The sequence below is a fragment of the Vidua macroura genome, chromosome 1 (genome assembly GCF_024509145.1).
Source record: "Vidua macroura isolate BioBank_ID:100142 chromosome 1, ASM2450914v1, whole genome shotgun sequence".
NCBI lineage: Eukaryota > Metazoa > Chordata > Aves > Passeriformes > Viduidae > Vidua > Vidua macroura.
The window spans coordinates 68,993,493-69,009,005 of record NC_071571.1 but is presented as its reverse complement, the minus strand read 5'-3'; the positions used below and the strand labels follow the sequence as shown (position 1 = coordinate 69,009,005).

The 15,513-nt window shown below is 41.2% G+C and overlaps 1 protein-coding gene across 13 annotated transcripts in view; it reads left to right on the top strand.

Moving 5' to 3' along the window:
- FARS2 (phenylalanyl-tRNA synthetase 2, mitochondrial) overlaps positions 1 to 8,667 on the top strand; it is a 231,103-nt gene extending 222,436 nt beyond the window's left edge. For all 13 annotated transcript variants that reach the window (XM_053970013.1, XM_053969920.1, XM_053969910.1 and 10 more), the window contains one exon: positions 8,313 to 8,667. In XM_053970013.1, the coding sequence (XP_053825988.1) occupies positions 8,313 to 8,451 (139 nt within the window). In that variant the 3' untranslated portion in view covers positions 8,452 to 8,667. The remainder of the gene's footprint in view (positions 1 to 8,312) is intronic.
- The last annotated feature ends 6,846 nt before the right edge of the window (positions 8,668 to 15,513 follow it).

The window sequence follows — 15,513 nt, the reverse complement described above, 5'->3', positions numbered from 1 at the left end:
TCTCCCCTGCCTTGTCCTCTCTGTATTGGATGAGTTGCTTTTTCCTGCCATAGCCTGTTTTGGTTTCCAGGACTGCTGTACAATATTGCAGTAAAGAAGGCTGACTGGAAGTGTGGGTGAATAGGAAGAGTAACTTGAAAGAAAGGTAATTCAAAGGGTCTCTGCCTGCACTTGTCCAAGCTCCCTCTCTCTCATCAGTTTTCTGTGGGACCTTGGACAAGTCATTTAGGTTCATGTCTGAGTCCAGAGCTGTGTCCACCTTTACTTTAACTCACAAGAGCTGTAAAAGGACCTTAAACACCTACCTCCTGGGCCTGGTGAGGATGAAACTAGTAATCTCAGTGAAGAAATCTATACAAGAGTCTAAAACAGCATTCAGGCCTTCCCATGCACTTGTCTATCATCTAGACCCTGATTTCTGCTAGTGCTCAGTGGAGATATATCTAAACCAGCTGTCACTACCATCCATCTTCTTTTCTTAGGAGAATTAATTGTTTTAACTTCTCATATAAATTCTCTTTTTACTTGATTATGAAATATGGTTTAATTTGACAGCAATGTTATTTTTAGTAATACTTTTTGTAGCCTTTAGTATTAACATCTAGTTGGCAGAAAAAACTGCTAAATATTTATACTTCTCATCTTTGATCTTTCACTCAGAAGAACTGAAAAGGTATCACTCTTAACATTTTTATTATAAATATTTTAGAAAGCATTTTAAAGGGTCCAAATTCACCTCTCATGTTGGATTTATTCGGAATATTGGGATGGGTTGTCACTCTTTAAGTACAGGTAGTTGCCAATGGTTGGAAAGTTTAGAGTGATCCAGCTGTGGCTAAGGACCAGGAATGGAATTATTAACATCACACTTTGATAGGAGGAGGACCAAAGCTTCTTGCATCCTCTTACTCGCACGCGATGGCTCAGAGGGAGAAGAATATAAGGTCTTTGCACAAGAAGCACAACTCTACAAAGTGTGTCTTCCAGAGCTGCTCTTTGCAAACAGGTTGTGTCCCTCATCCTCTCCAGTACAGACAGTTGCCCTGGAAGGGCACAACAGGGTTGTGAATGAGGTACCCAAGTCACAAAGTTCTGCCAGAACCACAGAGCCTCTTGCTGCCGGAGATATCTTCTTCCACTGCTAAATTACCAGGGATTTAGGAGATCAAGAAAAATGTGGAGAAAGCAGGAGAGCCAGCAATGGCAGAAAATATGTTGATTTATTATGGGTTTGCTCACTGAAAATGTTAATTTTTTCTAAGAATTTCCTGGTTGGTCGCCAAAATGCTTCAGCTGCCAGCAGTACCAGGACTTCTAGGTAATGTGTGCTTCTGTTCTCCTCAGTATGTCAATATCAGCTATGCCAGCCAAGTTTCTTTTCCAGAGAGAGGGAGTGATCCATCATAGGAACTTTTTGCCTTGGCCTCTCATGGGAAATGCAGTCCTGCCATGGTTTCTGAACTAAACAGAGAAGGAAAGAGTCAGGAAGCTTAGATGGCAATTCCCCCAAGACAGAATATCCAAATGGAGTTATTTTGTCCTTTTGTTTGCTCAGTTAGAGAGAGTGTTTAAGTCTCCAGTGGTCAGTTTTTAAACAAATAATGAAAAGTATTACTCCTTGCATTCTATTTTGGTGAAAACAAGATTAGACTTTGAAAAGCCTTTGACATAAACCTTTTTCAGTCAAACCTACGGAAAGTGAAGCAAAATAAAACTCCATGCTGTTCAGAGAACAGGTATTCGGTCCTGTCTCATGCTGAGGCTATCGTTTTTTCTCTCTTACTTTCAGCATCCAATTATTTTTCTATGTTTAGTACATAAAAATAAGTCTCAAGTACTTTACCAATCAACCTTCTCTAATTTGCCACCGCAATGGGTAGAAGATATTTCACTGGATTTTGTATATATGTATCAGAAATTTTTCTTTCTCCCATCTTTATTTCACCTGTGCAGTCCTTGTATCCTGTCACAGTGATAACTCTGAATAAAAAATAGGGGTTTGTACCCTATTCTGAGTCTCAGAGGTTTTTGCTCATGTTCTGATCTTTGTGTGCACGGCTTTCTGCCACTGCTCAAAGGCTCGGCCTTGGGAAGTTGAGAGACTCATTCCATGCATAGTGTTGAATTTTTGTGTCATGTGAGTGCTCTCAGGTTACTCTGCTCTAAGTTAAGCAAGTCTTGAAGATATTCAGCCTCTAGCCTACTCTTGAATCTTCCTGGATTTAGAGCAGGATTTTGAACTGAATCACTCCATGGACTGGTGAGCCCCTAAAAACAGAAGAGGCCCAGTGTGAAGTGAATGCACAAAGTTCACCTTGCAAGAGGGACAACGCTCAGTCACATCCAGCTTTAAATCCACATGAAATTGATTCGTCAGTATTGGCATTGATCAAGTATGATGGGAGTTCTGTCCCCTGAGTTTGATAGATGATTTTCCAAAAGAGATTGAGGTTGGAGGACAAGCAGTCATCACCCATGCTGGAATCCATCCCCTTGAAAAATGGTTTCATACCTGTGTTACAACCATTGATCATCACCTTCTCCAAGGAATCAATGAGTTACTGTCTTTAAAATGAAAAGAAAAAACACAATCCCAAATCCCAAGGCTTTGTAGGTTTTTTCTTCCCTTTGGTGGCAGCAGAAGTCTGTCTCAGTTACCTTATGATCCTGTGGGTACTCTAGATTTTTTTTTTAGTATAATGGAGAATGGTACTTTTCTTCTTCACCCTAGTGATATTTCATTGCTGCCTGCATGTAATGGATTTCATTACTTCTGATGCTGTGAGACTTAAGAGCTTTTTAATAGGAAGTGCTTGGATCTGAAATGGGTTATCTGTATCCTTGGCTGGTTACTGAGAGGATGCACAAGGGAAATACTCTCTCAGTTTCTTGTATAACTATTTACAAGAGTTCCCTCTGCTTGGGAGCTGGCAAAAGAGAGCCCTGCACTGCTCATGGTAGTTCTTTTGTTGGCCTCTGTCAACAAACCAAGGTGATCTGTTGAAATAAGAAAAGATCTTTATGGGCCAAAGTGCTCAGCCAAAGCACAACTAATTGCTTCAACTGTTCCATTAAACATTTAGTGAGTACCTTAACAGCGAGGAAACTTTCAAGTGAAGCCTGTGAAAGATTTTTTTTTTCATATTTATCTATTTGTATCTGTTCCTGCATGCAAGAAATTAGTTGATAGCTTGAGGTAGAAAAGGAAAGTAATCATCAAAGCTTTTGAATTAATCCAATGTTTTTGAATACTGGACAATGTCTTAGAGTGTACTTGTGGCTATCTAACAGTGTCCAGTGACTGAGAAGCTGAAAGTGCTTTCATCTTTAGTCCACTTTTCACTATCTAAACTAGAAGGTGTTATTTATGTCTTTTGCCATTGTATCCCATACTGTGCTCTACTGTGCTCTTTATCTCTCAATAATCTGGCTATTAACAGAATTTTGACTTTTTTTTTTTCCCTACATGAAGAGAGAAGCTTAAAATGGAATTAATACTAAAGAAAGAATGAAAAGGTCAAGCAGATTTCAGGTTTGGTATTCAGATACAGATTTCACTAAGTCCAATTAGAAAAGAGCAAAAAGTCCATTACTGTCTCAGTTTTATGAAACAGAAAAACAATATTTCAGTCCAATCATCACTCAGTGAACATGCATCTCTTTTGAAGTAACCACCAAAAAAAATCCAATAAAACTGACACTCTCAACATGCATATATTGGCCTGAACTATTTTTAAGCTGAACCACCTTTTTGCCAGGTGTCAGCTGGAGAAGGTATGCAAGAGAAATGACCATTTCCTGCTTTTTGTGGGTTTAAAACAATTCTTTCATCTGGAGGTGATCTAATGCCTTTCGCTGGCATCAAAATCACCTTAAACAAAAACATGTCCCTTTTTAAGAATATGCTGTGCTCTTCCAGAGAGGCAAAGTATTAGCATTTGAAAGGATGGATGAGAATGCGTATTTTGGAAAGACCTTTGTTCAGAGAATTACTGCTATATTCTATGTGCATATCACCATGGTAATTTAAATATTTGCCACTGATGAGAAGATATACAGCACAAGCCTTTTGCCATTCTCCATGATGTGGTTTCTAGCAAAGAGTGCTATTTGTCACTTTAAAATTTATGGTAGGATATTTAGCAGTTGCGCCTACTGTCATAGAGATGGATGTGGTTTGAAAGCATGAAACAAAAAGGAACAGGTAATGACATCTTCTTCTTGCAGTTTAATATTCTTCCACATTTCCACTTAAAATATGAACCATTCTGGAACTGCTGGAGCCACAAAGCAAAACCAAAGCTGTGCTCTCTGCATGGCTTTGTCAATTAGGATGCTGGTAACATGAAACAGTTTATTCCTTTTTTCCCATCATCACTGCTTTCGGGACATTGTGGCAAACAAAACAAGCCTTTCTCTTCCCTAAGGTCATTCCATGCATGTGATCTCTGTGAAGGGTGTAGCAGCCACTGAGTACTGTGTGAAGGTTTATATAAGGGAATTACATGATGAATCTTATGAAGGCAGATAGGATACACATTTCCGTGGCAGGGATATCCTCAAGGAACCTCATTAACATGAATCACTTAACAGAGAGAAAAAAAATTTAAATGATTGCACTACCATGTCTGTAGATCTTACGTTTTAAAAAGTATTCTGTAGGCAAAGGTGCAGTATAGATATCATGGTGAGTAGTACTGCTTAGTGAACTGCTCGGGATACAAAAGGGATGGTACTCTTTTTTGCTCTTTCATGCTGTGGCCAATTGTCACTCTAGTTTTCTGTTCCTCAGAGTAAACCCAGCTCTCTAGAAAAATACCTGGTTTTGTGTTGTCCTCAGCACTTAAGAAAAGGGGTAACCTCCATACAGAACTCTCTATGCTTCTGTGCTTTATTTAAGGCAGATGGAAAGTAGAACACAGTTAAAAGGTAAGGGGTTTCCTACTCAGTGCTGCCCCTTTTATCTCCCTCTTCCAGTACAGGATGGAGAGATTTTCATTCTTGTTATGGTATTGCATGTAGAAGAGATAAGTGCCAACGCCAGGCATTTATTCTTTATGCAACATTTTGGTTACCAAATGACCCTGTGCTTAGTCTTATGTAATGCCTGAGACGGATTCCCTGGAACACTGAAGTATTTTGCTGTTGGTAGCCTCTGGGATCAGCTTTCCAGCCAAGTTGCATTTAAAGCATCCTTCAGTGATCCTCCATGCAGGGAAAGCTAACACACATGTATTAATTTTTGTTGCCTACCACGCCCTTTTATTCTAGCCCAGGTACCAGGGTGAGGTTGCTTTCATATTGATTTTATTAAACTAGGAGCAGACTAAGACCCCTTAATTTCTTGTTCTGCTTAGGTATCAGGCTGAAATATCCATACATATACACTGACCTTCAGATGGACCCCACACAGTGACTCTGACCTGGCAGGGACCAGCTCCCTAGCACATGAAGGCAGCTGAGTGCCAATTCCTGAAAATCATGAGGCAAAGCTCTTTCCTCCAAAAATCATATGAAAGAGCATTAGGCATTATTTCGCTCCAGTGTTTGTCCACAGTCTGTATCCTGTTTCCTCCTGTGGCATCAGAATAAACCCCTGTCTTCCTTCTCCTTTTGAGCAGTGTTTCACTGTGTTCACTGCGCTTCATTACCTGAAAGCCGCAGGCTGGTGCAGAGACTTGTGACACTGAGATCAGCTGAAGCCTAATGGGAGAGGAGTCCGCGTGACTGCGACCGCACGGACTTGTCTGGCGGTGCACTTTAGGTAAATGAAGCCCAGTGTGCTCACTGTTAAGCTTCTACCTTTTTTTCCTCTTTTTTTTTCTTCTTTATTTTTTATCCCATGAAGCTGCTGCTGCAGATTTTGGCCTCAAAATTTTGTTTCTCAGGATAGAGAGCCACTGCTTCTGTATCGTCAGGCTGCAGCATGACATGCAGCAGAGACTTCATTATGCATAAGCAGAGCCATCGCTAAGGTAGGCAAACATTCTGTGGCTCTGTGGCACTAAAGGGAAGTGAGAAACAGAATGAGCAAAGGTATTATTTGCTGACAATAATTGTTTCCAGTTGCAGCTGATGGCAGGGATTAATCACAGTGTCTTAATTCTTTATTTGGGAGCAGGGGAAATATTAAGGGAGGGAAGAGCTGAGAAGTGCTCTTCCAAATCTCCCTTGAAAAGTTAGTAAATAGTACTCTGGAAACAATGCTTAAGGTTTTGAATTTTGCAGTGTGTCTTTGAACCCTTATACTCCTTCTTTCTAATTAGTAACAGAGATGCAAATAAACCTAGCTAAAAGGTGGGAGGAAAATGTAGCATACGATGTAGCATCCATGTTATGTGGAGTTATGTGCATTAGTAGTTACAATTTCATTTTTTTGCCCATAATTAAATCTAGATTAATTACATTTAATGCAATCCCCGTTTTAGTTCTTTCACACCAATGCTTAACTTCAGCTGCAGCTAGCAGAACTCTAGTCCAGTGCTGTTCTCTACAACCTCTACCCTTTCCTGATTTAAATACATCCTAAAGCTACTCTTTTTCCATAACACCCACAAGAAACTATTGTGTCCTAGTCTGCCATATATTATTTGTTATGGAATGAACTGCTCTCTAGCATGGAGGGAGGGGGACACAGAAACACCTGAGTCAGGAGTAATTGTCACTTCCATTTGACCAAGGCCATTGCTGTAGCTACACCTACCACAGCTTACATCTACATTAAGCAAATTTGTGTTTACGTCACATTATCATTAAATAATGATAATGAATTTTCAGTCATGGGATATATTCCCAATATTTGCAAAACTTCAGGACTAAGCCTGTGCTGTACATCTTCTACATCGATTTTCAGCCAAAGCAATTTGCAAATGTTTTTGATCAGGTGTATTCCTGTAGCACCTTTAAAAATTGAAATACTACCAGCTCTAAGGATATTTGCTAGCCTGATTTTGAAAATCATTTCTGTTGAGCTCCAATGCATTATCCCTCTCTCTTACTCAAATTTTTCACTGGCAGTGTAGCATCTGACCAAATCCTTGTTATTCCATTTACTTGCTTCCCTGAGGTTTGTCCTCTTGGCTGCTTTGAAGAGGTGGAGCAGAGCAGAGCAACACCTTCCCCACAGTTACACCTCCCCCTCTTTCCTCAAAGATTACTTTTCTGCAGCATTTAACCTGCACCCAGGGAATGCTCTTGGTTGGCTTTTAGCAGTTAACTGCAGTCAGCTCAACACTTTATGAAATGCAGTTTGCCCTTTCAGCTGCTAGCCATATTTAACTTGCTTTATCTTCAGAGCACACAAAAAAAGGGGAATGCTTTAATTAGAAGTAGTTTTTTGGTTGTAAACTGCCAGTGGGACCAGGGCAAACTTCCCACATTTGTTGGGTGGGACAAAATTGGTATCAAACAACAATTCTGAAGTAAAAATTACCTGTGCCTGTTCCTAGTAGGATTTGAGGTTGAAATGAATATCTTGAGAGTTGTCTCGGTGGATGAACACATTTAACTGTAGATTTAATCAAATCATCTTAAGCATAAATGTGGTTCTAACATGAAGCAATTTTCAGGAGAGAGATGATCCAAAGCTTGCTGACTGCATTTGTGTGCCATTAAATGCAGAGTTCTGCCAGTCTGGAAGCTTTTTCTGCCTGGTACTGTCTGGTTTCCCATAATTTTTCTCCTCAGATTTTCTCTCTTTCATTGAAGTGAGTGTTCACCTTTGAAAGAAGCAGCTGTGTGGGCTCCATTTGAGACAAAAAAAGGGTGCCAAAACTGCCATTTAAATTCAGTAACACAATCACTGCAATTACAGAGATGCCCTTGCAAAACTAGGTGCTCTTGCCTGCTTTTGATAGAGAGCAAGGAGATTTTTTTCACTCTTACTCAACTTAATGGTTTGTCCTGATTTTTCATTAACTTGTCTTTGCCTAGCCAGCAACTCTTAAATACTTTTCTTTCCCCCATCACTCCCTTTTCTCTGTTCCAGTTCCCTGTTCTCCTTTGTCTCCTACTTTCCATAGCACAGGGTAAGAATCCCTTCTCCAGGGGGTGTTTGCTCTGGTAAGAAGCTACCACACCACAATACAAGTTGAGGTATGAGGTGGACTTCAGCAAAGTCCTCTGCCAAAATTAAAATTCAGCTCAGTCCCGCCTCTCCGAACTGTGTATCTTAGCATTAAGGTGATTTTCAAGCAACAAGGGCAAAATTAGACCGCAAATAAAAATGATCCAGAGGGTAAGTGTTTGGCCTCATGTATTTGCATTTGCAGGCAGACGTATTTATGAGTCCTCTTTTGGTTTGTGTTTTGTAGGACGAAGAAGGTCAGCCACTGCTACCGTATCATTTACCGGCACCCGGAGAGGACGCTAACGCAGGACGAGGTGCATCACATCCATCAGGCTATTGAGGAGTCAGCAGTTCGGGAGCTTGGGGTGGAGGGCAGGTTCTAGCAATGTTGCTCTGGAGCCCCAAGGACAGTTACTTTTTTCCTTTCTTTTTTTTTTTTTCCCTTTTTTTTCTTTCTTTTTTTTTCTTCTTTCTTCTTTTCTTGGGGGTAGTTTTTGGTCACAAGTAGAGAGATGGGTTTTGTGACTGAACACAGAAAGCAATTGATGAATGTCCAATGGTAAAACTGGCAGGTAATAAACATTACTACTGAGAAATCATTGATGAAACGCTGGTGCTTTATTTTAAGGAATAGGGAAACAGCAGTAATGTAAGATTTCCCTCCTGTTACGATGAGAAATACACTGCCTGGTGGTTTTCTGTGTTGTTAATTGGTCCCTGGGTTCCATTAAACTGTAAATACTTGGCATTATTTCTGTGTTGACAGGATCTTCTGTCCATGTAACAAGTGAAGCAAATCAGAGACACAGATTAGTTCAGGGAAGAAAAACCCATCCTGCCCCACCCCACCCCCAATCCCAGCTTTTTTTTTTTTTTTTTTTTTTTTTTTTTAATAAGAGGTGTCAGATTTTGCTTCAAGAAACCTTCCAAGAACTACATCTTGTGAAGTTAGACTCTCTTACCTTCAGAGCCCATGGGTGTTGCTTTCATCAGCTACAAAGAAGGAGCCAGTGTGGCTTGGGCCAGGCTTGGCTGTCTACAAATGCTGGGTCATAGGTAAGTTTTCCCTGTTAGATCCTCTTGCTCCTACAGGGCTGAGCAGAGCTTAGTGAGGTGCTCCAAGCTGTGCCACCTTCACCAGGGGAGAAGCTCTCTTGTCTCACTTCTCTTTGCATAGACACCAGTGCAAGATAAGTTTCCTCCCCTGTCACCATCGAAGTGTTGATATCACCTATGGCAGGATGGCAGTAAATAGAAACTCTTCCCTACAATGCCCTGAAAAGCAGCTGCCTTGATCTCTCACAGTATCTTGCTATCTAGCAGCAGTGTCTGCTCAGAAATTTGACCTTAAAGGCAGGAAACAAACTAAAACAGGATCTTCTGCTGTTTGAGCTCCAGTTGCTTTATAGGATGCTTGCCTTTTTCATTGCAGGTTATAGTAAGTAAATTCTGGTGGTGGTATGGTGCTAGGGCCTGTAGAAATGTTCTAATGACCTGATAAATACTTGATGAGCCATTGCAGATGCTGATATGGAATGTGGGACCTGTTTTGGCTTGTGGTAGCATTTCATACAGTCTTGCAGGTCACATCTGGTTGCTGTGCAGACAACATTCCCTCTTTCAGGGAAGAAGGTCGTAAAAATGCTGCAATAAACAGCATCTAACACTGATTTATACCTTATCAAGAAACATCTGTGCAGCAGGCTTGTACTCAACCATACGAAGCCAGTTACTATTGCAGATGTGACAGAGTCAGAGAGCTCATTTTAATTACATTACTCAACATATTTAGCTGTGTAAACAAATCCTAATCTAAATCGCTGTTGTGTTATCCAAATAACTTGATTATGAAAACAGTATGCTAGACTTTCTACAAGGCAAAAGGAATGGGTGCCATTTAGGCATCAGAAAAACCTATGTGGTTATTTTTAAACCATCATCTACTAAGATCCATAAATACAGCCTAGCTCATTTGATATTTCTCAGTCTCCTTAGTCCTCTACCTTTTCAGAATTCTCAGTGATGACATGAGGAGGAGGAGAGAAGGAGGACTTCCCTGAACTGCACTGAGCAGTACTTGTTCCAAGACAGGGCCTGATTGATGCTGTCACACAGGGCAGCAGAAAATGTGGATTTTAATTGATGAAATTGTCAGTGGAGAGAGTACCATAACCTGTGGGTTGTATGAAAGAACTAAGTCTCTTGGGAAAATAGGAGAATATCTGTGGTGAAGTAGGTCACAAGATTTCCCTTTTAATTTATTGATTAGTGAGGTATCCCTTTTCTACTCCCCAAATCTTTCAGTTTTTCTTTGATTCTAATTAGTCAGTCTTGAGGGCGTAGAAATCCGGGGAAAACAAGAAGGAGAAAATTGGACATTGAACCTTTTTCACTGCAGCCACAGGACTTCATGGCTGGCTTTGCAAAGCAGTTTGGGTGTTCTAGGATCGGCCCATATCCAGTCACTAACATTAGCTGTGTTTGACTCAATGATGTTAGAGCTCTTTTCCAAGCTAAACAATTCTGTGATTCTCTGTGTCTGGATTGCACTCCAGTGAGCACAGGCTTCCTGCAACAGCCACGTTTTGGTGGAGTAGTGTTATCCTTTGAAACCTGAAAAGTTAATCTCACAAGCTAATAGGATAAGGGGGAAATTGAAAACTTTCCCAGAAGGTGACCTGACACCATGGGATAATCTTCTGGAGTACATGTTTTCATAGGAGCAACTTTCGGGCAAAAACATGAACCATTAACATTAAAAAATCAAACAGCCGCTTCAGGAGCAAGCGTGATTCAATCATATGAAGACCTGTAAAATCATATGGGCTGGCTGTGAGCATAATATAAATACTTGGGTATGTTTAGCTTAGATAAGCCTTTGCCATAGATGTTCTAGGACTAATCTACTCTGAAGACCTATTGTTCTGGCAAGGATTCACCACAAGTAGCAAAGCAGACCTCAGATCAAAAGGCATCAGTGTCGCACTTTTATGCTCCTGTCCTCTGGAAAATATGATCTTCCCTTCAAAGCTTGACCTTAATTTTACTGGGAAATTTGGTATGGATAGTAGTAAACTCTCAAACCATGTGATCCCTTGTGGGTGCTGACAGAGTGCCCATAATCCCAAGGTTGTAAAAGCCATGATTTATTTTACTGCTGGTCAGAGACACAGAATGCCTACAGGACCTCAGAGACTGGACTGATCCTGTTGGGAATATGACTGAGGAAGGTCCTTGGGACAGTCACTAACCAACTCTGTAAAGAAAGGGCTGCCCTTTGCTGTCACTTGGCTTTTTGCAAGACATACTTAGCACAAATGTAGGTGAACTGGTTGAAGACCAAGAGTAACATTGCTGCCAAGGTAAGATCTCTTGCTGGTCTCTGCTACCCTATAATCTTTCTCATTAATATCTCCCAGCCTTGGATGAGCTCCAAGTCTAGTGAAGGGGGATGAGTGGGGATGAGTTCCCAAATACCAAAGTGATACCATGACATGTGGAAATATTAAGGGAAGCAGCATTTAAGTAATTAATGGGCATGCTGACTGACTGAGTGAGGGGCTCAGTATATTGCTTCTTGTTTTTAACAGCTCCTTGTGTATGTTTTTGTGTGCCTCTGGGTTTTATATCAGCATCCTTTAATAAAAGAGGGGAAAGTCAATTGTAGCAAAAGAAGCTACAGGAGTACTGGCTGGGCATCTGTGTGACTGAACAGTATGTACTGTTTGAATGTTCTGGGTGCTGGTTTTCTTCCTAGTTGCCATTGGTTTTCAAGCTAACTGTGATTCCTGAAAGACCAAAGATTTAGTTTTAACACCCAGTTTGGGATCTTCCCAGTAAAAGGCAGCAGATTTACGATGCACTAAGTCTTGCCTGGTTCTGATGTTCTTTTTAAAGGTGCTGCAATGGAAAGGTGGTGTGATCTACATAGGCAGAAAATGGCTCTGTATTTTTACCCTTGAGACTGCAGTCACCTCTGCCACGGTATTGCCAGATTTGATCAAACAGTTGCACAACTCTGAAATCAGTTTTCTACTGGGAATCCAAATTATATTTAGTAAACCACTGGTGGTCATTATTGCCCTTCCACTGAAAGTGTTACTGCTGTCCCTTCTGCAGCTGGTGGCTGCACTGCAGCATTGAATTTACTGACTTCTTACTTCTTACTCTGCACCTGTATTGAGTTTCTCAACTACTGAAATATTGGTCTCAGCCCTTGAATAATTTTATGTAGGGATTAACTTTTTTTTTTTTTTAATGGAAGCAAAAAAAAAGTTGCGGGCTTTTTATGTGTTTGGTAATTTTTATCTGCAGTGATTGGTGCATTTCAATTGTCTCAGCAAAACTCACATTCAAGACAGGACTCTTTGGTGGTTCATTGAAGTAAACACAGGGAGTCTTGCCCTGAAAAACAGAATTATGTCCATCTCATTGAGTTCGTATTTGGGCAAAACTAAAGAACCTTGTCTTCATTGTGTGTTGACTGAATGCTCATCAGTTGACATTAATTTTACTGGGTGCTCATTAGTTAAGCCAGGGTCAGAAAGCACTCTGTGTTGCCACCGCCACCCCAAACACACACAGAAGCAGTTTTATGCACAAGGACATTCTGTCCGATTCAGTGTGAGTGGATAGAATGATTGTGCTGGGTATTTCAGGCTTGCTAGTTGGTGAACTATCTCCATCTGACTTCTTATCTGGGAGAGAAAATGGCTTTGTACTTCAGCTCTGAAATAAGTAGCCATCTTTTTAAAGCTCAGAGCTCTCTTCAGCTAATGTCTACTGTGTGTCTTTTCTCAGAGATGACTGTTTCTGTAAAACAGATTTGCTTTCTGTGTAGAACAGACCATATTGACTAATTGCACACATCCTGATCAAATTTTAAGATATGCACGCATTGTCTCTGAAGGGCCACCAAAACTAAAGCAGTCTTGTGATGACCTTGAACAAATTTGTAGGGGACACAAGAAACCAGTGATAGGTGCTTGCTACCTGCTTTTAAATGTTGGTACAACCACATCAGAATTTTAAGCTGAGTATCTCAGAGGAGACAATTGCAGTTCAACACAGAGCATGGACATATGCTGGGTGAAGGCACTGACTTCTCCAGAATGTGTTGTATAAGGTTTGATCATCATTAACATCTGATGCATGCAAATGTTTGGCAGTTTTTGTGCTTTTGTGCTTTTGTCAGATGGTCTCTGTTATTCTATTTATGCCCGCTGTTAACTAAGTAGAGTCTGGTTTATTCTTCCTTTTTTACTTGGACTTCTGACACGACCATGCTTTCTCAGTTCAGCTTTGCTTACTTTCTCATATAGTTCTTGCTGTTGAAATTTGGTACAACTTTGGTGAAGAAACAGTGCCAGGCTGCAGGCAGGGAGATTTATTATGCCACAGCCTAAAGCCTATGCTCCTGCACCACATTACTGTAGGGTCTCTCCGTTCTCACCCTCTGGATGCAGGTGATTACCACATGGTCCAGGGAATTGCGCCTCTGCCTGCTCAGTAATTTGCTGGGCAGCACTGCAGTCATCTGGAGCAGCTGCCACTTAAATGGGCAGTAGATTGTTCTCTTTTTATTTTAGTGCCTGCAGCTTCACTGTGTGCCACAGCCAGACGTGCTGTGTTGGTGTTTGCTGCAGCAAAGCATCAATTAGCTGCATCTCACAATGTGCTGCCTGTGCAGCCAATTTTCAGCAGAATCCCTGCGTGCATGTAAATGCTTGTTCCCATCTCCATCCACAGATGGGAGGCACATCAAGGCCAGGGGTCAGGACTGAAAACTTACTAGACCCCAAGAGGTATGATTAACTTCTTGTGGGATTTCAACAATGTCTGCACAAGATGGAAAGTCCAGACTTGAGTCATCTGTCCAAATGTTTAGTCACTTGGAAGATTTTGTAACCCAGCACCCAGTGGCCGTGGTGACACCGGTGTCATTCTGGGGGAGGGGAGCCGGTTTAGGGAGTGATCACAGGGTAACTGAGAAGCAAGGCACTCATGTCCTGGGCTCAAAGGGCTGAACTATATTCCCTACCACCATGCTCCAGGGAGGCATGGATGTGACTTTGTCTGCCTGCCTTTGCATAGGCACACAGTAAGTAATTAACATGCACAGCCAGGCTTTTTGGTCATCAGTTATTGCTGAAACTGATGATTAATTCAAGGAATTATTGATTCTCATGCCAAATCTTTACTCATTGGTGGTAGAGAAACTAATAATCATTCACAGGGTCATTACTGACAGATCTCAGTATAGGAAGTGAATAAAACATGTGAGAATGGAAGTATAGGTCTCTAGGTTTGTTTGTGTCTTCCAGATCATGAGGGGAGTGATTGATAAACTCAAGTCAAAAGTCTAACTTGTACCCACACCAAAGCCCGTCTTATTGGGTGTTCAGATACTTGGTGGTGTTTACAGGAGGAACAAGGCCATCTGGGATCACCAAACAGCTCTCCAGAGATGTCTGCTCAATGTCTACAGGAAGCTCTTGCCTGGACATTGGAGACTCTGAGCACACATTGTGCCTTGCAGAGCAACATGGTTGGAGCCTGATTGCCTTAAAACTCCTGTCCTATGCTCACAGTACACATGAGTTACCTCCCTGGGCCCTGCCCTTTGGCAATCTCCTAAATTCTAGTTAATCTCCTTCCCATGACTCCAGACCTCAGCTCTTCTCCCCTTTCTACCACAATGCCCCAGTCAATGCCTGCTGGCTCGCCAGAAGCTTGCTCAGAAGGTTTTCACGCTGGGGCCAAGAAAAACAGATAGATGCTCCTTGAGTGTGTGTATTAATGCTTGTGTGCCTCCTCTCAGCTGCTGTTTTTCCCAAAGTCTGCCAGAACATCATGCCTCAGACACCCTCACTTGAAGTCCAGCATGGATGTTTTTGGATTCAACAGTCAGTGTAGGTCACTGGCAGTGGAAGCCCAAACACAAGATTTGTGTCCATTTGCACACAGCCTTGTTTCCTTAAGCAAGGAGACAGAGAAATAGCAAGCCTGCAAGGAAGGCATAATTAAGTGTATCCTGACTGAAAGTTCAGGTGCATTAGTAAGAACATGATGCCCAGCATGGTCCCTTGCATGTACTTCCAGAAAATTATTACAAATATACTCTGATAAATAATAAAAGCAGCCTTCTTTGTGTTTATAAGCTGCTGTTATAGCCTGCGTAATTTTCCTTTCCGCTTGTTAGAAACAGAAAAATTTGAATTTGATTAAGAATTAAATTATTTCCTGATATTCCTGGTCTTGCAGCATTACTTCTTATGTGTTTGAACAAGGAGGTCATCCCAGCTTTGCTAAGAAGATTTTCAGTACCTTACCATATTATGTTATTTGTATGTCACACACATCTGATATCAGAGTGGGTTATGTGAGTCTCATTTCTGTGCTGTGGACACACAAGCAGGGTTGTTGTTCCCTATATTCTGTCTGGT